General features: G+C 43.3%; 2 protein-coding genes and 1 long non-coding RNA gene across 14 annotated transcripts in view; 2 read left to right on the forward strand and 1 right to left on the reverse strand.

Moving 5' to 3' along the window:
* Positions 1 to 10,541, forward strand: part of rims1a (regulating synaptic membrane exocytosis 1a) — a 111,075-nt gene extending 100,534 nt beyond the window's left edge. For 10 of the 11 annotated variants that reach the window (XM_071481452.1, XM_071481459.1, XM_071481460.1 and 7 more), the window contains 8 exons: positions 1,069 to 1,229; positions 1,352 to 1,566; positions 4,168 to 4,200; positions 5,343 to 5,508; positions 6,458 to 6,570; positions 7,120 to 7,221; positions 7,441 to 7,580; positions 8,026 to 10,541. In XM_071481452.1, the coding sequence (XP_071337553.1) occupies positions 1,069 to 1,229; positions 1,352 to 1,566; positions 4,168 to 4,200; positions 5,343 to 5,508; positions 6,458 to 6,570; positions 7,120 to 7,221; positions 7,441 to 7,580; positions 8,026 to 8,244 (1,149 nt within the window). In that variant the 3' untranslated portion in view covers positions 8,245 to 10,541. The remainder of the gene's footprint in view (positions 1 to 1,068; positions 1,230 to 1,351; positions 1,567 to 4,167; positions 4,201 to 5,342; positions 5,509 to 6,457; positions 6,571 to 7,119; positions 7,222 to 7,440; positions 7,581 to 8,025) is intronic. The other variant, XM_071481457.1, reaches the window with a different exon arrangement.
* LOC139623316 (uncharacterized) lies at positions 5,362 to 21,851 on the reverse strand. The gene is made up of 3 exons (XR_011691467.1): positions 21,774 to 21,851; positions 6,025 to 6,091; positions 5,362 to 5,498 (listed from the first exon to the last, which is right to left on the reverse strand). It is a non-coding gene; the product is annotated as an uncharacterized lncRNA (long non-coding RNA).
* A 2,080-nt stretch (positions 21,852 to 23,931) lies between these two features.
* Positions 23,932 to 24,728, forward strand: part of bcl11aa (BCL11 transcription factor A a) — a 57,052-nt gene continuing 56,255 nt past the window's right edge. For both annotated transcript variants that reach the window (XM_071481463.1, XM_071481465.1), the window contains exon 1: positions 23,932 to 24,272. In XM_071481463.1, coding sequence (XP_071337564.1) covers positions 24,218 to 24,272 — 55 coding nt within the window. In that variant the 5' untranslated portion in view covers positions 23,932 to 24,217. The remainder of the gene's footprint in view (positions 24,273 to 24,728) is intronic.

Raw genomic sequence — 24,728 nt, forward strand, 5'->3', positions numbered from 1 at the left:
CATCCATCCATTATAAATACTGCTTATCTGTACAGTCTATCACAGGGCTATATATATATATATATATATATATATATATATATATATATATATATATATATATATACACAAAAAAATATATAACATAACACATACGGTTTATCTGATGTAAGCTTTCGAGTGCCCCATTAAATTCTAAACTAATCCTGAATCTGTTGAAGTTTTGTGGCGAACAAGTATCTATATTGTGACAACCGTTAAAGGGCCTACACACCTTTGGTACACCTACACAGGTGTGACCTTGGTCTCCCTGAGTCCCACAGGCCGTTCTTGCAACAGACATTTGGTCTCGCAGGAAAAGCACAGGTTCCATTAAATGAGCCATGCCAGGGAGTCATTATGCACAATACCAGGGCCCTGGAGCCAGCAGAAAAAGTGCAGGTATTATCAGTTTCACCTGTGCACTTCCTCCTACGACATTCCAAAATGTCTGCCATGAAAAAGGTCGACCACTTTTTATCGGTTACAACAGAGATGTTATAACTTTATCACTCCAGCTGTTTGATGACATGGTGTAATTCCAGCAGAACTCAATAAGTGAAAACACCTGTGTGGGTCAGCTGCACCTTTAAGTCTTCAGCAACTACTGAACAATAAATATATTTTTTCTCTTCCCTTTAGCTCTGTCTAAAACTACTTTGCAGGTATTTGGATTACCATTGAAACTGCAGACCAAAGATCATCCTCAGTTCAAATTTAAAGCAGCTTTAATCAGTTTTTTTAATGAGCTGAATCTCCTATGTTCACCAGCTGGTCGGTAATTTAGCTTGTCTGCTGTTTGGTGCTGGGCATGTAGTGTACAGTGGCTTTATTAGAGTTCTTCACTGAAACTGCTGCTGCTGGAAACCAGGTTCATGAGACAGTGAAGTTGCAGCTGTGAAACCAAAACAATGTGCTGAGAGAAGCTAAAATGCTCAGCATAGTTTAGGGGACCTGCAGAGTTTGGTCATAATTTCCTTGATGTGATGTCAACCTTTTCCTGATGTTTGATGATTAATTGATTGATTTGTATGATACATTTTCCTGCAGCTCTACAAGGATCAGAGGAGGAGCAGTGAAAATGTTTCCCATAAGTCCTCAGACAGTGATGTCAGTGACGTGTCAGCCATCTCTCGAACCAGCAGTGCCTCTCGCATCAGTAGCACCAGCTACATGTCCATCCAGTCAGAGAGACCCCGGGGACGCTTCAGGTACACACACATGCGCAAACACTTAATGCTCATGTTTCAAGTGGAGGTGTTAGTATGTTGAATGAAACAAATTTAGTTTTGAATGAATCATGTGGTTGATTTAATAAATTGTCAATGATCAGCCGGGCCATGCGTGCAACGGGCCGCCACATGATGAAGAGTACCAGCGTGAGCGGTGAGATCTACGGCATTGAGCACGCTGATGGCAGCCAATCAGACACAGCGCTGGTGAGCCTGGGGAGTGGGATCAAGAAGCGACGATCGAGCCTCAGCCAACGTGTTGTTGCCATCCTACCATCCAGACGCAGCCGGAGTACCTCGCAACTCAGCCAGACAGGTCAGAGAGCACACTGTCTGACTGAGTCTGAGAAACCATCACAGAAACACAGATTTAGACATAAAGGAACACAAGCAGATATAAGTAGACACACAAACATCCTGGGTAAAGTTGTACCTTTGACTGATCTCTGATCTGATTCGTCTCTCCAGCACTGTCACTATCTGTTATGCATCACAAAAGAAGCTCTCTAAACACACATCAACCTTACACTCATTTATGAACTATCACATACAAAACAAGATTATGTAATATTCAGTGGTTAAGAGAAAAAAAATCACCTTGGAATAAAAAAAGCTCAACTCCATGGCACAGCCACCCATAGTGCTTCAGTAAGAGTTGCTGTGTGAATAATTTCATCTAAAAATCTCCATCATAATCATTTTAGGACATTAGTGTAATTACTGTAAATAGATAATACTGCTGCCAAAGAGGTAGGCAGCATCTAGTCTGTTTTCTATTGTGTCGAGAGCCTTCCAGACTTTGCCTTTGGCAGATGATGGACAACAGGAAGAGATTCATATAAAATGCTTTGATATAAAATGCTTACTATTTTCAGCAAAGCTGAAGCAGCATGTTTTGTGGGAAAAGTGATTTTATAAACTTTTTGTTAAAGCCTCTTTATGTCAGTTCTTTTTTTGTGATTACAGCATCTTCAAATCATTTTATTGGCTCATGCTTTTCTGGGGAAATGAGACAATCACAGGGGCTAGTAGTGGCTGTAGGCGTCTTTTTTGATATACCACTGAGGGGCGCCAGAGTCGGACAGTTTCAGGTAGTTGCTTTTTAGAGTAGCAACAGTTTGTGTGTTTCACCTGTGAGGAGTTTTAATAAACACAAAAGTGAACAGGGTTAGGAAGTCCAAACAAGGGTTTCAGGTACCAGGCAGGCAGGAAAACACAAGATGAGAAACTTGAAGACCTTGAACTGGCAAATATCTGAGGAAACCAAGCTGGTATATAAGCAAGGGAACTGATGGGGAAATGTTAACAGAATTTCACACATGAAAAGTCTGGGCCAAGCTGCGCAAAAGTTTGCACTGTTTATTTTGAGCTCGGACTCTAGCTCCGAGCTAGCTCCAAGCTTTGCTGTTCAGTCTTTGGTCATTTGGCCAAAAATTAGAAAAGTTTGATATCTCATAATTGACTGTGTGTTTTTTCTGAAACTGCAAAGACATCATCTCTGGTCATGTCATTCAGCATAGGAAATCTGGTTTTGGATGATCAGAGTAGGCGGGGCTTATCAAAGATTTAGCAAAACAGCTTTCAAGACTTCAAAATAAATCGTCATAAATCATGAGACCTTCATCAAGACTTCATTCTTTTTGAAACACATTTTATAATATGTGACAAAACTTTGCTTAACTTCATTCAGTGATCAATTACAAAGTCCCTCATTCAGCTTTTCTCAAAATCTGCATCATCAATTCTCAAAACTCAACATTTTGTCAAATGCTACCAAATGAGTCAAAGGTTGTTTAGTACAGAAGCCAAGAAAGGCCATACTCACAAATATTTTTTTATCATATTATCTTGAGATAACGAAATATTATCAGAAGTGTTTGTTATTCCGAGATAACAGGAGAAAAAAAAATTTTTTCTTGAGATATAAGCTTCTTATCTCAAGATAACAAAGTTTTGTTATTTTGAGATAACAGAATAATTATCCCATTATCATGAGAAAACAAAAGATTGTTTTCTTCTTACAATATTTTGTTATCTCGGAATAACAAGCTTTGTTATCTCAACATAACAGGATATTAAAAATATTTGCAAGTTTAGGGTCTGGAGATCAAATTTAAAACTGAAGACAGTTTCAGTAAATGCTTTTGTGGAATATTTAGTGCCCAAACTTTAGCTTTTCTCTGTAGAATAGAAATTTTGGTGAATATCTGAACTTCCTCTGCATTCATTCTCACTGTTGGGGTGAAGGTTCTGACTTTGAACCACAAAGGTTCTGGGTTCAAATTCAGAGGGCTCAACCTGTGCTGAGTGTCACTCCTCCACTTGACTGATCCCTTGAATGGACCAATTTACTGATTATATGTAGAACTCAGTTAATGTTTAGTGTCCATTGCTGTCAGTATAAGCTGTCTTGTCTAATGGTGTAGTGATCTAGCTACATGCCCTTTGACAACAAGGTCAGTGATTCCAATCCAGCTCAGCTGTTTTGATGTGTGCATCCTCTGACTCCTGTTGTAAGGTCCATATATGTCAAACAATGAAGAAAGCCCACTTATCACTTTCTTGTACCATGAAATCGCTATTGCTGTGGAATTATTATTTCTATCACACCATTAATGTCATGTTACCATTTATTTTAATGTCAGGCAGAACATTTGAAAAATGTCTCCTGACTGAACTCTGATCATCAGTATTCATCAATTATGGTCACTGGTCAAAGGGGGTCAAAACACACACACACGCGCACACACACACACACACACACACACACACACACACACACACACACACACACATTGTACATAGTGATTAACATGAACTAACACTGTAACACGTTCACATTAGGTTTTACGGGTGTTGCTGTTGTTTCTGATGATGTTGTTTATGAGCTTTATTGTTGTTGTGTGTGTTATTTCAGAAGCGGCGGGTAAGGCGGTGGACAGACAGAAAGGTAAAGCAATAGTTAGACAGACAGACAGTTGAAAGGTGAACAGTCAGACACTAAGACAGGACAAGAGGTCAGTTGTAGCCAACACTTTATTTCAGGTGATGCTCATAATGACTTAAAGGTGCATTGTAGTTGCACAATAACCACAAATAGAGCATGATGTTATATATGAGAAAAAAACATTTACGGTTTTATATAATTCACATAGCAGCTGTTAGATGTAAATTGATTTGAGAAATTTTTGAAGGGAAACAGAATAGGATGAACTCAGGCAGACAGGAAGACACCACTGAGAGAGTGAGTGTGAGGGAAAGCTTTGTTATACAGACAGAAGTCCCCAGCATCCCCAGCACTTCCTGAACTCTGTCTCCGGCACGCTTCCTGACTCCACCCTCTCCTTTCACCTTCACGTTTAAAGGCTGGTTCAGTTCTAGCAGAAGCCCAGCTGTGTCGAACATGAGTTTGATTATTGGGGAGTACTAACTGCATCTGCCCTTTAATTATCACCACTTTAATTTCAGTGACAAACTTAAACTGAATGTCAACAGACGCCATGTGTTTGTGATAAAAACAGCAGGCTTTTAAAAAGAGCTGAACTCTGCCTTCATGGTTGGATGAACACTGTCTTCAGTCTTCTTCAGTTTTACCTTTACATCCCTGCTAAACATTTAAGGTATGAGTAGAATGAAAAAGCCAAGTTACTTTCAGCCAGATCTTCCTCCAGTGACCTCACCACCTTAAATAACCAATTTCCACCAAAAAATTCCCAATTAAAAAATATGATCATCTCAGTTTATCCTAGCAACCTGAAGATGTGCATGTATTTGTTGTATACAGCAATGTGTTTTCTCTGTTATGTGTTCAGATTTTTAAAGATGTTGGTGAGGTCACCATGGGATGTTAATTTGCATGGGATGATCTGCTCAGTCTATAGTTATCAGGCTTGTCAAAGTTGTTACCTTGAGTTAATAAAAATGTATGACTGGTCAACTCATCCTCCAAAAACTTGTAACCTTCTATTAAATTTTAAATTATGGTTTTTGGGTAAATGTGACATGAGATGCCTGATAACTGACAACAGTCCAGCTTTAAGTGTCACACGCAAAGAGCGGTGGCTTAACGCCTCTTTTCTGTGTTTGCAACAGAGACGGTAGCGGGGAAGAAGGCAGGTAAGGCTGGCAGCAGCAGCATCCAGAGGAGCGTGGAGACGGGCATGGCAGTGGAGTATCCACGGGGAGGGTCAGCCATGAACCGGCAGGCCAGCAGAGAATCCACTGATGGCAGCATGAACAGCTACAGCTCTGAGGGGAAGTATGTGCACATTAGAGATAAGCCGATCTACAGCATATGACCTACATATGAACACAGAGTGCATGTTGTGTCGATTGTCTTCTCTGGGATTTTGATAATCACCCCAGCATAAGATATGTGCCATATTTTACAATTACTGTTATGCCAGGCATAATAATTAGAGACTCAATTTTAACACTGTAATTACAGATTTTTCCCTTTGAACAAGACAGTACAGCAAACACAACGTACACATGGTTTGATTGTTGTTCTGTTAATACTGTTTTAAGTAAACAACTGAGGAAGCTAGACATGCATCATAAAGGAGGCAGGTTTCCCAAGGTGTCAGGAAATTCAAAACCTGTATGAGTTGATTGGTGGTTGATGGTTGATGGTTAAAGGAATATTCCATCATGGCTGAAGTTGAGGAATTCATGAGACACATTAAAAAAAAGATTTGATCAAAGCTGCAGAGGCTTAGACATCCTAACTTGTAGTCCCTAATACGACTCAAATTCCCAAAACAATGAATCCTACCTTTCCCATAATGCAACCAAAAGTGTCTTTTCATGAGATCCTTCCCGTTTGATAAACCTGCGTGCCTCTGATAAAAAAAAAAAAATTTTAAAAAGCAATTACAAAAAATAGAAATCTCAACATCTACAGCTCTATGATGACTGAGTCAGCTCCATCTGTAGATGAAGATCACTGAGGGTCTTCACAGAAAGTACACACCATGAGACAGGATTATTTTGTCATCTTGCAAGGTCAGGAATGAAATTCGAAATACAATCCATGCCCCCAGTGTGTAACAGACTTTCTGATCTAACTTTATTAGTCTTTGAGCTCCTGCCAAGATAACCCTGATGACATCATCAGGAGTGTCCTGATACTACACTGTGTTGTGACCAATATGGGTAAAGGTACCGTGTGGAGAAGGCAGGGAATCATTTGTGTGTGTGTGTGTCAGTCTGATCTTCTCAGGGATGCGCTTGGGTGCTGACAGTCAGTTCAGCGACTTCCTGGATGGTCTGGGCCCTGGTCAGCTGGTGGGCAGGCAAACACTGGCAACACCTGCCATGGGTGAGTGACAGCTCCATCACATTTTATACACAACTTTTCCATATTTGTAATGCAGAATGAAATAGGTTCTATTGTTCCTATTAAAGGTCCATATATTAAACTTTACCTGTGTTTTATTTGAAGTTTTGATATCCATAAGAAGATATATTTGTGGTTTTAAGAACCAAAAACCATGGTTGTGAGCGGGAACTGCTTTGTTGTGACATCACAAAGTTCCAGAAGTCCTGGCGGCTGGTTTTAAGGCTCAGTTTCTGAATACAGGCTGTGTGCATTTCTCTGTGGACTGAGGCTTTGATACTTTCACAGTATTAATATTGAACCTAGACCTGCTTTATTATCAAAAACACAAGGAAATACACCTTTACCTTTACAATATGGACATTATGTGAAGGTAGAAGGAAATAGCACCTTCTTCGAGGATATCTGTAGATATACTGTGTTCTTCTTCAAAAAGGTTTTAAGTTGTCTCTGATAGTTTCATATATTTGTCTAAATGTTTGCATGATCAGTTTTTAAATGTGTGTTAACATGTGTCCCCTATATATACAGGTGATGTCCAGATTGGTTTGATGGATAAGAAAGGCCAGCTGGAAGTGGAGGTGATCAGGGCACGAGGCCTTACCTCCAAACCAGGCTCCAAATCCCTCCCAGGTAAAACACAGTGAAAATAGTGAAAGTCAACCCTAAAACTCAAACTCAGACACATGCACAGCTCAACAAAGCTTCTTCCTCTCCTCCCTCCCTCTTCCTCTCCCCCTTGTTCTTCCTGTGTTCCTTCCCCCATCTCCCTTTGTATCTTCTCTTGACCTCCCACTTTCTGTCTATCCCCCCTCTTTCTCTTATTTTTTAACCCCACTCCTCCATCCCCAGCTCCCTACGTCAAGGTGTACCTGCTTGATAATGGAACTTGTAAAGCCAAAAAGAAAACAAAGATTGCACGAAAGACTCTGGAGCCTCTCTACCAGCAACACCTGCTCTTTGATGAGAGTCCCCAGGGCAAGGTGCTTCAGGTAATATTGTGTGTGTTTGTGTGTGTGCGCTGGACGGTGTACCTAGTAAAACTTTAATCTCAAACAGACCAAACATTGTTTACTTTGTAATGAGAATGTCCGTAAAAAACTAAATATAAACTTAGTTTGATTAATGTTGTGCAGTAGGGAAAGCCACCACAGAGCTATAGACTTGGATTTGAGTCAGACTTAGGCAGACTCACCCAGAATGAGAACTTTAGACCTAAATAGACTGAAGTGCTGTGAGAGTTGATAAAGTTGAGGCTTCTTAAAGACTTTCCTTGAGACTTAACAGTAAAAAACAGTTTTAAAGGTGCTATATGCAAGTTTTTGCTATTGCTACATAGCCAACGTTAGCATTAACAGCTGTTTACTCACCAGTCTAGAAGCAATGATCCACTCCATGCTCAATAGATTCACTCACCTGTACCATTCCCTCTTCCAGGTGATAGTCTGGGGCGACTACGGACGATTGGACCACAAATGTTTCATGGGTGTAGCACAGATCCTATTGGAAGACCTGGACCTCTCAAGCACGGTGATTGGCTGGTACAAACTGTTTCCACCATCCTCATTGGTGGACCCTACATTAGCTCCACTCACGCGACTGGCATCTCAGACGTCATTGGACAGCTCAGGACCGCCGCCAGGTGTTCGGTCCTAGTGACCGGATGGCGACCGCAAACCCCCCAATATCCCTTAAATAACGAAATAATGGACCACACCTACTGGACCACAGCTGAGCAAAGGGCGAGAAACCCGCCCCAAGAATGAAACCAAGAAGCTCTCGGCCAACCAATGAAAAGCCAGATGGAGAGACAGGGAACATGAGAGAGAAAGAGAGAGAGGGAGAGACAGAACTAGCCAATCAAAGCTTAGCTGGAGTCTGACAATCATGTCTCACACCTTCCCTCTTCCTCCTCCTTACACCTTTCTGTTTTCAAAGCTTTGCTTTCTTTGTTTTCTCCTCTGACAGGCAGCAGTAGAGGTTTCTGTCCAACATTATTCACTTCTCTCTACTGTTCATTCCTATTATTTGTTCTTACTTTCTGGTGCAGCCCTGATCAGAGCGCTCGATCCAAGTGGAGTCCTCCACCCAGTAGCAGCCCAGCCAATCAGAGTAGAGCTTACTGCAAGGTCACAGGGATGAGTAGTCTAAACAATGCGTGGGAGTTATTAGCAAACTGGTACAGCTTCACGCAGCTGTACTGTCACATATAGGTTGGCTGTTGTCTCTACCAGTATTACCGTGGTAACAGTTGTCGATAAGCACGAGGGGCAGCGGTTTGGCACAGTTTGGTAACCTCTATAGGCGAAGGGAGGCAGCACATGCACGTGCACATCCTTAGCCTTGTTGTGAGGTATGAAAGCAAGCACAAGAAGAGCTTGACTCCTTTATTGGGACAAACAGAGAGCTTTGCTCCTTGTCTAAACAAAGAGGAAAGAAAATAGAGGCCAAATTAACTATTTGCTTTTTTCAATTGTTATTATTTGGAATATTTTTTTATGTCTTTGTTTTGCCTAGAGTTCAGAATGGTACCATAAGGTGCAGACTCCCTCTGTGTACGTATATGTTGGGTTTTCGAGCGATGGTGTGCCAAAGGCCGCCGATAAAGGTCAGGTCACATTCGCCCGAACACCTTTCACCCAGTCCTCACCCCCTACCCCATCTCTCCCCATTCCTAAACCCTCAAACTCCCCCTGCAGGAGGGAGCAGCATGACTCGGGGATGCCCCGCCCCGGCCCCAAGCTGCATGCACGTTTCTTTTGTTACGTTTGTTTCGTTTTTTCGTTCTGTTCTCTATACTTTTTTGTAAAATCAAAGACGAGACAAATTAACGAACAATTCTCAAAAAACAAAAACAGAAAAAAAGACTAGACTATGTGTGTTAGTTCCACATACTTTTAGGCCAGCTTGTATGTTGCATGTTCTTGTACAGTTTGCTCGTACTGAATATGAATACAAACCGAGAAAAGCCAAGCCATCCCCGCCCCCTAACAAGGAGCGGACCAGTGGGGGGAGGGGGTCAACTCCACCCAGGCCACGCCTACCACTCTGGGTCTAAATATCCATATTAGGAAGTCTCTGGAAAAAGTTCTTTTGTTTCCGTTTTTCTTTGAACCCTTTGAACAACAGTGCTGTTCTGTAGTACTGAGCATACTCGAGCCCCTGGTGTATCTGAGGATGTAGGTGTCTAAACTGTAGTTTAAGACAGTCGGGGCTAGAGACAGAGATAGAGAATGTGTGTATAACAGCTAAATGTATATGAAGTATCATTATGAGTTTGACAGAAATGATAAAGATATAGATATATGAATATAAAAAGAGTGTATTTGACTGTACACCCGTCACCAACACACACACATGCACACCTTGTACATACAAATCAGGATGAGCGGCTTAAACTTAAGGTATGAACTAACGAAAAAAAAAAAACATCGCTGACACACAAACATTCCTGGTCTTGTTGAGGGGAGTTTGCGTCCTGTTGATGTGCTCGGGCTGCTGAGCGGTACCGAGCCACAAGGGGGCGCTAATAGGCCTTTATTTTTGTCCCAGCTGAAGAAAATTAGCAGAACCAATTAGAACAAAGTTTACTTTCTTCTCCTTGAATCCCCTTTCCCCATTTTATTACCATTGGTTTGGACTGGACTTCTAAAACCAAGGAGAAATCTGGTTTTGCAGACATATTTTGCGGATGTTTCTGTTGAAACCCTTGGCGGTGTGGCCGACTGCCCTTTCCTTTGTCAGTATTACTCCAGGGATACTGATTGTTTACAGCCCATGGCTCCCCACTCCCAAACCACGATTCTAGACAAAAGACGAAGTATTCACTGCAACAGTTCTTGTTTGTATAACAGATGTGGCTCTACTGATGTGTATGTTTTATATTCAAGAGTTCATTTTTATTATTTACAAATAAAAGACTGTGTGGAAGAAGATCATGGCTTTTTCAAACAGAGTGGTCTCAAATTATTGTGAAGCAGGTGACTTCATCTAACATGGAGAATGTGATTTTGAACCTTTATTTTTCACTGGTACCCTTTACCATTATATATAAAAAATTGAACCTGCCATTTCCCAGCTTTTTCTTGGATCCAGTCTTATGACTGAAGGTGAGGAAAAAGATTTGCTGTATTTCCCACCTTGTTTTCCCACCAACTTGTTGAAGCAAAGTTTTATGTAAATGTGCTGGGACTCCATCCTTACTGAGCAACTACTCCCATCATTCATTAGGTCTGTATGGCTTGAGTTAAAGGTCTATACTCTCTTAAAGGTCCCATATTTTAACTACTCCAGTGTTTTATTTGAAGTGTTGATATCCATAAGAAGATATATTTGTAGTTGCTAAAACCAAAAAACATCTCAGTATAGTTTTACATCTCCTCTCTCAGGCTTCTCTCTGGAGCTCTAGTATTAACAGGTCGGTGATCCAATCAGAAGAGAGGATCTGAACCTCTCTTGTGTTTTCTGAGTGATCAAATAAAAATATAGCATGTTTCAAGTAAAAACTCAGAGAAACCAAATCCTGCAAGGTTGGATGGTGGGTCCAGGTGGGCGGGGCTCTGGGCGTGGCTGAGAGTGCTGACTGCTTTGTTGTGACATCACAAAGTTCTAGAAGTCCTGTACAGTATTAATATAGAACCTAGACCTGCTTTATAATCAAAAAACACATGGATGTCTACAATATGAGGCATTTAAGAGAATAAACAAAATGGTTAAGATCATATCTTGGAGAAAGTTTTGAGAAAGCAGTGTTAAAGTAATAGGTGAAAATTAGCATGAAGTGCAATGAAAACAAATCTGGTTTTCTGTTTTTCTCATTTGTATAATACTGTTTAGCCTTTTAAGTTGATAATACTTATGTAATATTACACATCATGGTAAGTAGTATTACACTGGTTGAAGTTGTGTATTGAAATTATGTATTTCCAATATTGCCGCTGAAGCAGGGATACAAGTGGTAGACTTTGTGTTGTTGCAGTTTATGTTTTACTTAGATTGGTTGGTGTGTAGTAGCACAGTCAGATGTGTTTTATACTTAAATCAAACGACAAATTATGAATTTTGTCAACATGTTGAGAAGAGTATTCATTGCACAATGAGCTCAGAAAGTCAGAAATAATTTTTTAAAGAGTTTGTCATGACTTTATCATCAAACTCTGGACACTTATATGAAATTTCCAAGCTGAAAATGTCCTGACATACAAGCATTTGAATGCAGCATTTTTCTCTGCAATTGGAAATCAATCATGTCATCAAAAAACATATTTAATCATATACTATAGTCTCCATCATGAGGGGAAATAATCTCCAACTTTGCAGAATATGAAGCAAGATATGTAATACAGTGACAAGCCAATATTTTCCAGCTTTTTTTTATGTCGGAGCCGTTATGTTTTCGGGTGGTCAGTCCGTGTGTCCCATTCTCATGAACAAGATATCTCAGCAGGGGGAACTTGACAGAATTTCTTCACATTTGGCACAAACGATCATCTGGACTTGAGGATAAACAGATCATATTTTAGTGGCCAAAGGTTACTGTGACTTCACAAAATACATTATGTCATAATTTATTAAAATGTCTATAAGGATAAACTGAAGTGATGACATCTTATATCCAAGAGGTCAAAGTCAACTTCATTGTAACATTATAATATTCTGCAAAAACATTTCAGGACATTATTCAATGCTGCAACTCAGGAAGGAGACATTGTGACTATATTTCCTGCAACTTGGTTGGTGGAGGGATACAACCACGAGGTGGTAATTTTGGTTTTATTTTAAACTTCCTGGTGTTGTGATCTGCTAGAAGTGAAAAGAAGTACAAGTGTGCAATAAGTGACACGTTTTAAGAACCTTATAGACATTCAGTTTTTGGGTTTTTTTTTTTGCTACAAATGACCAGGAAACTTTCCACTGACAAATTCAGAATACATGTACTTTAATGTCTTGTGCATTCAGTGCAAAACCTGTTTCCATAATGAAGGTGTTATCATGTTCTCAACTGACTTGCAACAACAACAACAACAACATCAGGGCAGAAGAAATGAGTGCTACTTACCAGGTTTGATGCAGATATCCAGTAAGTCACAGCTTTGAGGGGGGGATTTTGTCTTACATGCAACTACTGGTACCTCCACAGTGTTTTTAAATGCTGGTTTAAAACTGTGCAGTAGCTTAATTTGCTTCAAATTTGATTGTGTGTGTTTGTGTGTAAGAGAGAGCCACAGTATTCAGGTAGGCCTACACTTTTCAACATTCATCTCAATACAGTTGAGAAACGTTGAAGTGAAAGCAACTGGACTTGGTGGTAGATACCTGAAGACCTTTCACCTCTCAGAAGCTTCTTCAGTTCTGACTGTATCCTTAAGGTGTAGGTCAACTGCTGAGTCTTGTCTGAGGAGTTTGCCCTCCTGCATTGAGCTGTGAGTTTGTTTAGTGTTTTTTTCAGTCAGAACTGAAGAAGCCTCTTAGATGGGATCAGAGGTGAAGCATCGTCAAGTATCTACAATCAAGTCCAGCTGCCCTTCATTCAACTTCTCTTGGTTAACCATGACCTGGATGCCTGAGAATCTTCACAGACACAGTTGTTTGAAGGTTTTTTGCCTTATTCTATGGTATTTATATATGATATTTACCATTAATTTGATTTTATGTAAGCTAAGCATGTGCAAGATGGTTACATGAAATATACACAGTCCAGTTTCAACTTCAACTTTGTTTATCCCTCAGGGGAAACTCATCCTGCAGCCAGGTGAAACACACAACACACAGATACAAACAAACATATAATATGGAACATAAACCACTACACAAGCTCTTATAAAGTGACACAGTGACATAAGACCTGAAGCGGCCTTCATCATCAGTGGTTAAAACATTGTCATAAGAAACACGATGCAAACATCTTAAGCTCTTTAGTGCCATCCTGTGGTGAGCTGAGGGAACTGAATCAGTGTGTAAAAACCAATGGAAATCTTTACATTTTATTCTTCCTCACCCTCTCAGATTTAATTTAATTTATGGGTTTGATGGGTGAGTATATTGTTAGGGTTTACAAATGATTTATAGAGTAAAATTTATGAAAATAGAAACAATGAAAGTGTCAATAAAATATAACAACAATAGTCTAAAAATTAATGTGTGAATGTATAAATATATTCACTGTGGCAATGCAAACAGGGCTCAGACTTTTTCAATTGTTTCTACCTTAACTTCACACTGTCATATGAATAAGTATTTACTGGGGTTCTCCTCAACTTTACCAGTGGGATCAACATGTAAAAAGAAATGTGTCATCCTTGAAGTGGAAATTAATTTGCCAGTGTAGGTGATAATTATAAGAGATTTTCAGCAAAATGAATATGATCATATTTATTTATATTTTTCTACTAAAAAGAACCATCCTCACATAACTGAAATGTTCACACCTGACGGCTCTTTTGTACAATGCTTTTTTAAAGTCCCATTCCTTTGAAATCGTTTTAGTCAGGCTTTTAACATCTTCTGAACAGAGCTATGAAATACATAAAGGCACAAATAAGTAACAGAAATCATCTGCAGTCTGGATTTGCTACTCAGTTTACAGATAGATTACACAGTCACTGAGATGAATTGTTTCTTGTACCAGAATTCCTCATTTATTAACTGAACAATTAGGAATGTTGTATTGATTTACACTTATACCCATTTTGGCTTTTTACTGAATATGAAATATCAGCACATCAGTCTTTCCCACCTCTGAAATGACAAAGACTCCTCCTCACCAGTCTGGAAATCCTGACATGAAAATGAATGAGATTACTCTCAGTTCCGGTGGAGAGATTTAATGTCCCGTAGAGACGTTTCAAAGTGATTGTTGTCTCCAGCGAACAGTTGTGGGGCACATTGACTTCTTTTTTTTTTGTCATAAAAATGACATCATTTAATGATACTGAAGCCTCTGAAATGTAAAATTTTCATCATGGCCCAACAGTCTCTTGATAGTCATTCCCAAAACTTTCCCCCTAACTCCATACTGAGCTACCATTAGAGGAGGTGTTTGTCCTTGGACTATATGTCTGTATGTCTCCCTTCCCAAATTTTGGTAAAATTTCCAAACTAGGTTATTTAATACTCAGTATTAAATGTCATTTCTGACTAATCCCATAACATCCGACTTGGTTTGATTTCCTATCACTGAAGAGCTCTTACAGCAGGTTTGGAGCAGGCTCTTCTCTTCATCTCAATAATGAGCTTATTGCACTTCATGGTACTTTCTGTTGTCAAAATCCCAATATACAGTGAAGTGTGTCTTGTTGCTGTTGAGTGGCAAAGCTGAGTTACATCTTCAACAATACACAATGCTACAGACTGACTCTTAACAAGAACACACAGCTGTCGCCTCCAGTTTAGCATCTTAGCTTCACTTATATCTTCGGTTTCAGGCTTCATGGTCTGGCTCCAGCATACATTTGAGGGCCTTTGTGCACATAGGGTACACACCTGCACTCAACATCAGCTCCTGAAACAAACCACTCGCTTGATCTAGATTAAAGATTAAAGGAGACTGCACATTTAACTCGTTGTGAGGGACCCCTAACTCACACTGTAATCCTTCTCTCTACCTAAAAAAAAAATCTAAATATAAAAAGCTCATGTTTACAAACCTACATCCCTGTGTCCAGTCTCATTTTACTTGTTCTTGGTTTTATATCATTTCTATTAATTTATTGTTTTTGACATATGGGTCTATTTTTATCTGGAAAGCATGTTTTACCTTTATTTTGAAAAGTACTATAGCTAATAGCTTTAACAGTGAAAGATGTCTGTCCTGTGCTCAGGTGTTAGACACAGCCCATCCTAAATGTTCCATAGGCCACTTTTTACTGCAGAATCTTGCAATCTACAGAAATATTTTAATCTTTGAAAGAGCAGCCAGGTGTTGCTGTAGCGTCTTTCACTGGAAGGCTTGAGAGAAAGACACCAATTCACCTTGAGTGACCTATGGGATCACCCCTTCAGACCCATGGGCCCTCAGTAGTCATGAGTTGGACCAAACCCACTTTAGAGCCAGACCTAGTTTCCTGACTGTATTTTACAGGTTGTGACAACATCTGTCCACAGACAAACAGCTGTCTCCGTCCTCAGAACCTCCTCTACAGTAGGTGTCTGCAGGACCACAATTTACCATGACACACACACACACACACACACACACACACACACACTAGCCTACCAACCGCACACCAACAACATATTTATAACCTATTTTTAATCGATCACTCGTGATAATCACATGATGTCATCATCAGCCGTCCCGGAAACACAGACTTTGAACGCACAGGTTCAGGAGTCAGCCTGCGTGGGTGACGTGGGCCGCTGGTTAACCAGCAGGCAGACTGAAGCAGAAGGGTGTCATGTCACAATAGATTTGTTATGCCCCCCCCCCGGTGTTAATGGTTTGAGAGGGCCCCTGGTTTGACTGTGCGGCGGCGCTTCAGAGCCCATTAGAAACTCGCTGCAGTCATTACCGCAGTATTCCCCCGTCCGGCCCGCTGCCCCGCAACGCACCCCACCCCGCCCCGCCCCTCCCAACGCCGCTTAATCTAATTAGGTGGCCGGGCCCCTGGCTTTTGGAGGGGGTGGGGAGTAGGGTAGAGGTAGGGGGGGGGGATCTTCTATTGATATTCATTAAAAATACATAATTTATCACTAAGCTTCCTGAGGTGCGGCGAGCGCCTCACCTTCACTGCGCTGAGACAAGATTTAGTCCAAGTTCATGTGGAGCCGCGGAGTGATTCCTCTGGATTAATAATCCATACTGACGCAGTCAGGCGGACGCGGACTAATATTAGAGTAACAGAGTAATGTTAGAGTAATGGACTAATAGAAGTGACTAATAGACCAACGATATAGGCTAATTGATATCGTCGTTATTGCAATGGTGTGAAAAGCCAAATAACAGGCTGATAATAATAATAATAATAATAATAATAATAATAACAACAACAACAATAATAATAAAAATAATTTAAGCATCAATGAAAACAATATTTTTTCTTAAGATTAGGTTATGGGCAAAATGATGCTGAGGCTGACTAGTGGGCTTAAACGTTATGAAATGAGCTCATTAGACAGTAGAGGTTCATGGCGTTCGATGACCTGATATCAGGACTGAAGGGTTTTAGCCTCATTTCGAACCGTGAACACCAAAATCTACCCACAGAAAAAACACTGTCTGATTTGGGGGATTATTGTGATGCTCAGATCAGTCAGATCCATTGATCCTGGCAGAAGATCTCAAGTCAGTGATTTTTTCTGATGTATTAAACTCGGACTCTTCCTCCTCCTCGGAGTTGATGTCTATTTTTGGTTGGTTTAAATGAACACTTTCACATGAGCGTCTCACATTTTCAATCCAAAATCAAATCCTTTTCATTTCAACCTAAAGCTCGGTGAGATGCTCCGGGCCCACTGCAGGCTGTAGGGGCCCCTGTGTTTTTTTTCCACCGTGCTCTCACACTGACTGTCTCTGGTCGCTAGGTGGAGCTAGAGTCCGTGTTTGGAGACGTGAAGCCATGACAGTCACCTCAGCCACAACCAGAGGAGCTTCAGACTCTGACGGAGGTGTTTAAGTATTATTTCAAGAGCCACGGGCCTATTAGATGAGTTTGTCCATTCACTCCAGAATACAGCAGTTTACTCAGGTGTCCTTGTTGAATTCAATCTGCGCTGCCGATGTCCCCAAGAGGAAGATAAGAGAAGGTCAGAGAACCTTTTGTGAATTTAGAGGCTTTCCGCACATGATACATTTCTTTTTTTTTATTTTTTATTTTTATTATTAAAACTATATTTAACTCACCAACACCCGCACACATTTACATCGTATCTGTCAGTTTGAATTTCCTGGTCTTCAGTGGGGGTTTGGTGTTGCATTTGGGGGGAAATTAGGCCTATGTTTCTCATACGTTTGAAATGATCACAGCTCTGCTCCTTATACTGTTTAAATCCGCTGTTTTCTGAACTCCTTAGCAATCACCGGTCACTTAGATCCATGATGTGTTGAAGTGAATCTCGGCGTCACAAGCACTCACAGGCCCCAGCAGACCGTAACACCGCGTCTTTACAGATCCCTATAGCTATAGGCTCCTCTCAGAACATGCTCGGCTGTCCCAAGAGAACCATTCCCCTCCCGTCATTCATCTTCATAACAACCCGTTTAGTGAAAAATTAACAACGACTTAACTACAGCGGCCATAAACACGTCCGCGCATTGACCTACAGGCAGACGGATGGATGTATGGATGGATGGATGGAGGGATGGATGTGGTTTGTGTTATGGTGGAGGGCTGGAGAGTGAGGATCTGCACGGTGCGCGACCCTCCATAAAGACAGACCCCTTGCTGTTGTCTGCAGCAAAGAGTCTGTGGTCTGGGGCCCTCCGGGGGTCCTTTGAGTTGTTTCCATTGAAGAGCCCAACGCAGCAAAATAAGCATTTTACAATTCTGTTAGGATGAGATTCCCTTTGTTTCAGCGGGATTCGGACAGACATCAATAATTCTCACACAGTGTTCAGAAATGATCATGTGGCCGATCTGGGTCCACGAAGTCCTGAAACCCAGCCGTCACGCCGGTGTCTCAGGAGTGGGCACTGGAGATGGAGGTGAGTATGTGTGAGTGTGTGTGTGTATGTGTGTGTGTGCGCAGGGGGGGGGGGGTTGATAATTTGGTCTATAGCCGTGTAATCCCGCCTGATTTCATCTAATACCACCGGTCCGACGCATCGGCGTGCGCGCACATCCCCCGATGTGATAATAGCGCGACGTGAAATCCAGCCAGCTCCAGTTATTGTAAAGCTTTTGGGATGGAAGGATCGTGGCGGTGGTGTAGGCTGCAGTCTATGTATGTGTGTGTATATATACGGGGAGGCAGGGGGACTGTCAGAGCCAGAATTCCCTCCGCAAAAAGCCAGGGTCTAGATTTAACAAGGATTTGGAGCTAATTCCCATCGGGAAGAAACACATGAAAACCATAAACATAAGAAAGTGTATTTCTTTTCAAAGCACTGGTCACGTTTTGCTCAATTTATTTGTCCAAAATGTCTTTTTTTTGTTTGTTATTTGAACCACAGAAAAAATAACGAACGAACAGGTGTAGACCAATTGAGTTTTACAGGCCGAACAATTAACAACAAATTTATTGGCATCACTGGGACCACGCCGAATCCCTTTGACTATTTATGAAATTACATTAAAGGGAAATGAAGTTTGGTTCAGGCAGGTTCCGCTTCAGCGGCGCGAAGGCACCTGGAACAATTTAAAACGTCACTTTTTGCGTCGGAATTTCACCCGCTGATGCGAGTTAAATCTTCAAATATCAGAGCCGTAAATAAAAATTCCGGAGTTAATTTTAGTCAGTGGATGTTTTTGCTTATAGAGGAGATCCTTTAATGTACAAAAAAACAAAAAACAAAAAACAAAAACAGGACTGTCAGGCCTCCTCCACCCCAGGTTGATGAAGCATTCTCCCTCTGACATTGTGTGTGGCGGTGACGCCGGGAACAGTTCACACCGAGCGCCTTTACGCACGGGTTTGGGGGAATTATGGGACAAAAGCAACCAAAGCAGCGGCTGGGTGGAGGGCGAGAGGGGGAAATTAAAGGATGAAGAGGAGCATGGAAAGAGGTATCTGTGTGTGTGTGTGTGTGTGTGTGTGTGGGGGGGGGGGGGGGGGGGGGGGGGGGGGGGGGGGATTTATCTCAGGAGCCCCCCGGTCATTTCCATATATTGAAATGCGCCGCCAGTCACTCAATTTCCCCGGAGCTGTCGTGCGTGCAGGGAAGGCGCGCATGTGACCACCGCCGGTCTGATGCCCTGTGGTCCCCCCCGCTCTCTTCCCGCTCCTGACAAAGCCGAGATCCTTCCCGTTTTATGAAGCATTATCAAAGTACACCGCTGTCCGTCCACTCCGTGCGTTTGAGGAGTCGCCTGTATGGGCTGATGAAAGTTGCGGCGTAAAAGTGCTGAATGGTAGAAATACAGTTAAAGATGGCAGAGTGTGGCCTACATATGGAGCAGAATATATACGGCTGTGTTATACCTGAGTGCGGCCTGTGGCTCCCAATTTATTTCTAACGATTTCTCCTAATTCATCTTTTTTTTTTTTTTTTTTAATTTTAAGATTAAGAAAGAAAAAAAAGATTAAGTGTGGGACTCGGTGAGACATCCATACACACACGCACACACACACACACACACACGCACATAGGCCCTGCTGGTGTCATGCATGCAGAGTGCTGCTGTACCTCCGCAGCCTGACTGATTTATGATGGAACCGACGACGCGCTGCCATTTACCATATAGAGATTCCCCTGCGCGCTCCCCGAGTCCGAGCAGCACCACGGGCTTTGATCAATGTCCTGCCTTCACTTGGAGAGTGTGTGTGAGTGGGGGGGGGGATAAAGTCATAGAAGGAGGCGGAGGAGGAGGAGGAGATGGGAGGAAGAGAAAAGGAGAAAAACATTCTTTGTTGTTAACAGATGGAGCGATGTGTAGGGAGAGGTCAAGGTTAGTGCTCGCGGATGTGTGGAAATCGAGGGGCCTTGAAGTGTGGGTGCCAGTGGGTGAGGTCCCCTGAAAATTAGCAGGACAACTTTTCCCCCGATAGATGAGCTACGAGGCTCATTTACTCAACCGCGTCTCTGAGAAATGAACGAAACCCGTTTAACGGGGGAAGTTGTTATCGAACATGAACCACTGCCGCACCAGAGACCAGGTTCACATCCACAGTCCCGGCTGTGGTCTGGGCAACAAAAGCACTGCGAGAAAGAGGGTTGTGTTTGAAGCCACTGTGCACTTTTTCAGTCTCAAACCACACCAGGATCTTTCTCTAACATTTACCAACTGCTGGGAGAGTCTAAACCGAACCATAAAAAGTTTCCTAATCCTGCAGTCAGTAGCCTACATGTGGATTTGAAGCTGCAAGATCAGATACATTGGTAGAAAACAGAACGCTGTCCGTGAAGGTTTTACTCTTCAGCATCAACGGCTTTCTTAAATGTGTATATTACCAACATACCCTCCTCTCACAAGTGAAGTTTGCCACTAAACTTATTTCCCTTGGCAGTTAATAAAAACGTGATTTTTAGAAGACCATATTAATATTATATCACCTTCCAGTACACTATGTCCTGTGCGCAAAGGCTTCTGGGGGGTGGGCGTAAAGGTTTTTTACGTTCGGTGCCAAAGGATGTTTTTAGCCCGGGTGCACCTCCGGACACTGCCGGTGTCGTCCCGCCTGTAAAAGGCTCCTAGTGTTACTGGATCAGGTTTAATGGCAGCGGTGGCCGCCTGTTGCCATCCAGACAGCAACAAGCCGCCCAGGACACCCGATGCCCGGGACAGAAAGCAAAGATTCTCCCATTTATCCCCAGTTACACTCTTTAAAAGGACGCGTCCATTCAGCCTTTCTCTTGGTGAGCATCTTTAACGCGCGTCAGACACAAGGATGAGAGAGGGGGGGTATTTTTTTTTAAGTCTCCATCACTGACACAGTTTTCAAGCAGTTTTGTGAGATTACTCTAGTTAACATCCTGCTGTAAATCTTGAAATCAGCTTCATCTCTAAAGTGTCCAAATGAGGAAAATACAGTTCGGAAAAAAAAGCCTACAAATATTTACTCTAAACTTCACCATCTGCTCCTTCTTGATGCTGACAATGAAAAATATACTGTGTGAAATATACATTTCTTTTAAAGCCACACCGAAGCCTCCTTTACTGCAGTAATTCTGTTGGAAAACATTTATCTCCCTCTGTCTAATTTTACATCGGATTCCTGTTCAGCAGCGGCTGCGAGCGGAGGAAATAAAAGGCGCGGTGATAATACAGCCGCAGCTCCGGCCTCTCCAGGCTCTCACCAGGCTGCTCAAAACAATCCGCATTATCGTTCTGAATCAGCCTTATGATTAAAAAATACAACGAATGAATAACATGTGACCCCCCCCCCCCACAGATCACAGGCTTTTATTATTGTCATTAAATCACACGCGTCTTCTGCGCGAGCTTTAAACCTGCCTGAACTCTGACACGCGGGCACCTGAACACACACACACACACACACACACACACACACACACACCCGCACTCTGCTCCCCGGTCCGTCTAAAGAAGCCATGCAGCGAGTTGCAACCTGCAGAGTATTTCACTCACTGCTCATGATTCTTCCTCCTTGACGCTGAACCTCCTCCTTCTCCACTCCTCCGGCTCTCTCTCTCTCTCTCTCTCTCTCTTTCTCTCTCTCTCTCTCTTTCTCTCCCCTTCTCTTTCTCTCTGTCTCTCTCCCACTCCCCCACTCCCTCCTCCTCCTCCCTCTTTTTTTTTTTTCTGTCTAGCCTCCCTCCGACACCCCCCCACCACCCCCACCCCCTCGGTATTAAGTGCGCGTCCTCTTCGGTCAGTGTGAGTAGCTGCGGGTCTCCGAAGCACTGCCAGAGTCGCCGCTGCCTCCTCCTCCTCCTCCGCCGCTGCTGCCGGTGTCTGTGCAGGCGAATTTCTCCGTCTTCTCCTCCTATACCATCCCTTCCCTTTTCCCCTCACCTTGTCCACGCAGCACCGGCACCAGTGGCTCTCGTCCTGCCCGTTTCGCGCCGAGTCTCTTCGCTTGATGTGTATGTTCTGGAGCCCGGACCGCGTCGCGCTGCGCTGCGCCTTCGCCGCTTTAAGCCCCGCGTCTTATATTACCAAACCCCCTTTATTACAAGAGTATTTACAATCTCTTCCCCCTCCTCCTCCTCCTCCTCTTCTTCTTCTTCTTCTTCTTCCTCCTCCTTCTCCTCCTCTCCACCCCACCCCACCCCACCACCATCCACCCCCCCCCAGTACTGTACGCAGCTCGAACCTGAGCCACATCTGAAAGTTATTACACGGGGCGCTTATGGGCCCGCGCACACTCCCACGGTCTGCACTTTGGATTTCACGCAGACAGACACACAGACACACAGAGGGGCTCTGAGCCCTTTAGTGCCCCATCTAACCCCCCCCCCCCATACACAGACTCACTCATACTGTACATGTCAGCTGGTAGCGACAGTTTCGCCTTGTTCACAGTGGAAGTGGGTGGATTTTAATCTATGGCACCAAAGCTGGTGTACAGGTCAGGAGCAGACGTGGACTCAACGACGCGACCAAACATTTCTTTAAGTTGTTGGGATGAATTCATTGATTCTTTAAATGATTTTCTGCCGAGGTAAAACACACTCATACCCCTTTCTGAAGTTTTCACGGTTATATAGAATTCTACTTTATTATAAGGTTCCGTCTATCTCATATCAGACCTGATAAAGCGCAATAAACATGGATAAATGCTGGATTAACAAACTGGTTTGGGATTACCTTTGTAAAATAACGACAATTCCAGGTGTTGTTTATAATAATAGGATTCTCTCTGTGATTATTATCTGTAAGCAAGACCACTGTGTGTGTGTGTGTGTGTGTGTGTGTGTGTGAAACCACCCAGATTATAGCCTGTGTCGATATTTCTGTTGCTCGTTCAACCTGTCCGTCCTGCCCCCCCCCCAACCCCCCCCAACCCCCCCGCTCTGGCTCTTTAATAACGTCGCCTTTGTGAGCACGCGCTTTAAGGACATAAACATAGGCGCGCGTGCGTCCAGGTGAGCTCTGCGCGCTTCTCTCAGACTTAGTCCACACACACACACACACACACACACACACTGCTCCGGTTTGTAGTATATGCAGCGGTGTTATATCCGCCCCCCTCCAGTGAGCTCCTGTCCGCGGCTTCCCTTGCCCTGTTTTGCGTCCACCTCTCTCTCTCTCCCTCTCTCTCTCTCTCTCTCTCTGCCTCTCTCTGCATATTGCTTTCATTAGACATCTCTGCCTCTCTCTCTCTCTCTCTCTCTCTCTCTCTCTCTCTCATTCGCACACTTACACACACACACTCACACGCACACACTCCTCCCTCCCTCCAAGTGCCTCTTGTCCGGCCCCCCTGATCTCTGTGTCCATTGGCTTCCACCGTGTCTATTTCTCATGTCCAGGCCCCCCCCCCCTCCTCCTCCTCCCTCCTCTCTCTCTCTCTCTCTGTCTCTCTCTCTCTCTCTCTAATGACCGTCCATTGGTGTTGTTATTGCGCGTCCCGTCCGTCCCTCCTCCCACTCCCACTCCCACTCGGGTGCCTCGGCCCTGCCCATGTTTTTGTATGTCGGGTGTCCGTCCATCGCCTGACGTTCAAGTTCGCCCGGAACGTCACGTCCGTGCACTTGAACTTGCACAGCTCTTGGGGGGGGGGGGGGGGGGGGGGGGGGTTGAGGGGAGGGGTGGTGTTGGGGGGGGGGGGGGGGGGCTTTTGCCATTTTTTCCATCTCTCTCCCCTTCTCTCTCTCTCTCCATCCACCTCTCTCTCACTCTCTCTCTCTTTTTTCTCAGCTCTCCTTTCTCAAAAAAGCCATGACGGCGATCCCGCGATCCATCTTCGCCTCCGCGCCATCTTTGTATTATTTCTAATTTATTTTATTTTTTTTCTCCTTGTGGATGTCAAAGGCTTTGGATGAAGATATTTTTTGCCCCACCGGAGTCTCCTCTCTAACCCCGGCTCTCCCCGATGTGATCCGCGCTGAACGCCGCCGCCAGCCACCATGTCTCGCCGCAAGCAAGGCAAACCCCAGCACTTAAGCAAACGGGATTTTTCGCGTAAGTAGAGATGAAAAAGAAAGAAAGAAAGAAAAAAATGTCATTTCTGGCTCCTGTTTCAATTCATTCAGCAAACGGGTGGGGGAGAAAGCAGCGAAACAGGAGCTTGTGGACACCGGACGCACCGCTCGGACCCGCGGTCAGCTGGACTTCACAGCTAGAAGAGAAAGTGCGACACCCTTGTGCGTAAAAGCCGCTCGGATATCCCTCCCCTCGAAAAAAAGCCCGAAAGAGAGAGAAAAAGTTTTGTGTGTCGGTGTATACCGGTCACTGCCTCTCTGTTACACGGCCAGAATGTGCATTCACAGGCTGTTAAATGCACTCGCCGTGGCTCCGGTGCCCCCACGGTCGCTCCGGTCAGTGGAAACGCGCAGGGCTCCCGGTCGCAGAGCGCGTCCTCTCCGCGGAGCTTCGTGGAGAAATCACCACCCGGAATATCGCTGTGTGATAGTTCTG

The sequence above is a fragment of the Trachinotus anak genome, unplaced genomic scaffold (assembly GCF_046630095.1).
Source record: "Trachinotus anak isolate AG129_WGS33_773 ecotype Australia unplaced genomic scaffold, CSIRO_AGI_Tana_v1 ptg000007l, whole genome shotgun sequence".
NCBI classification, from domain to species: Eukaryota; Metazoa; Chordata; class Actinopteri; order Carangiformes; family Carangidae; genus Trachinotus; species Trachinotus anak.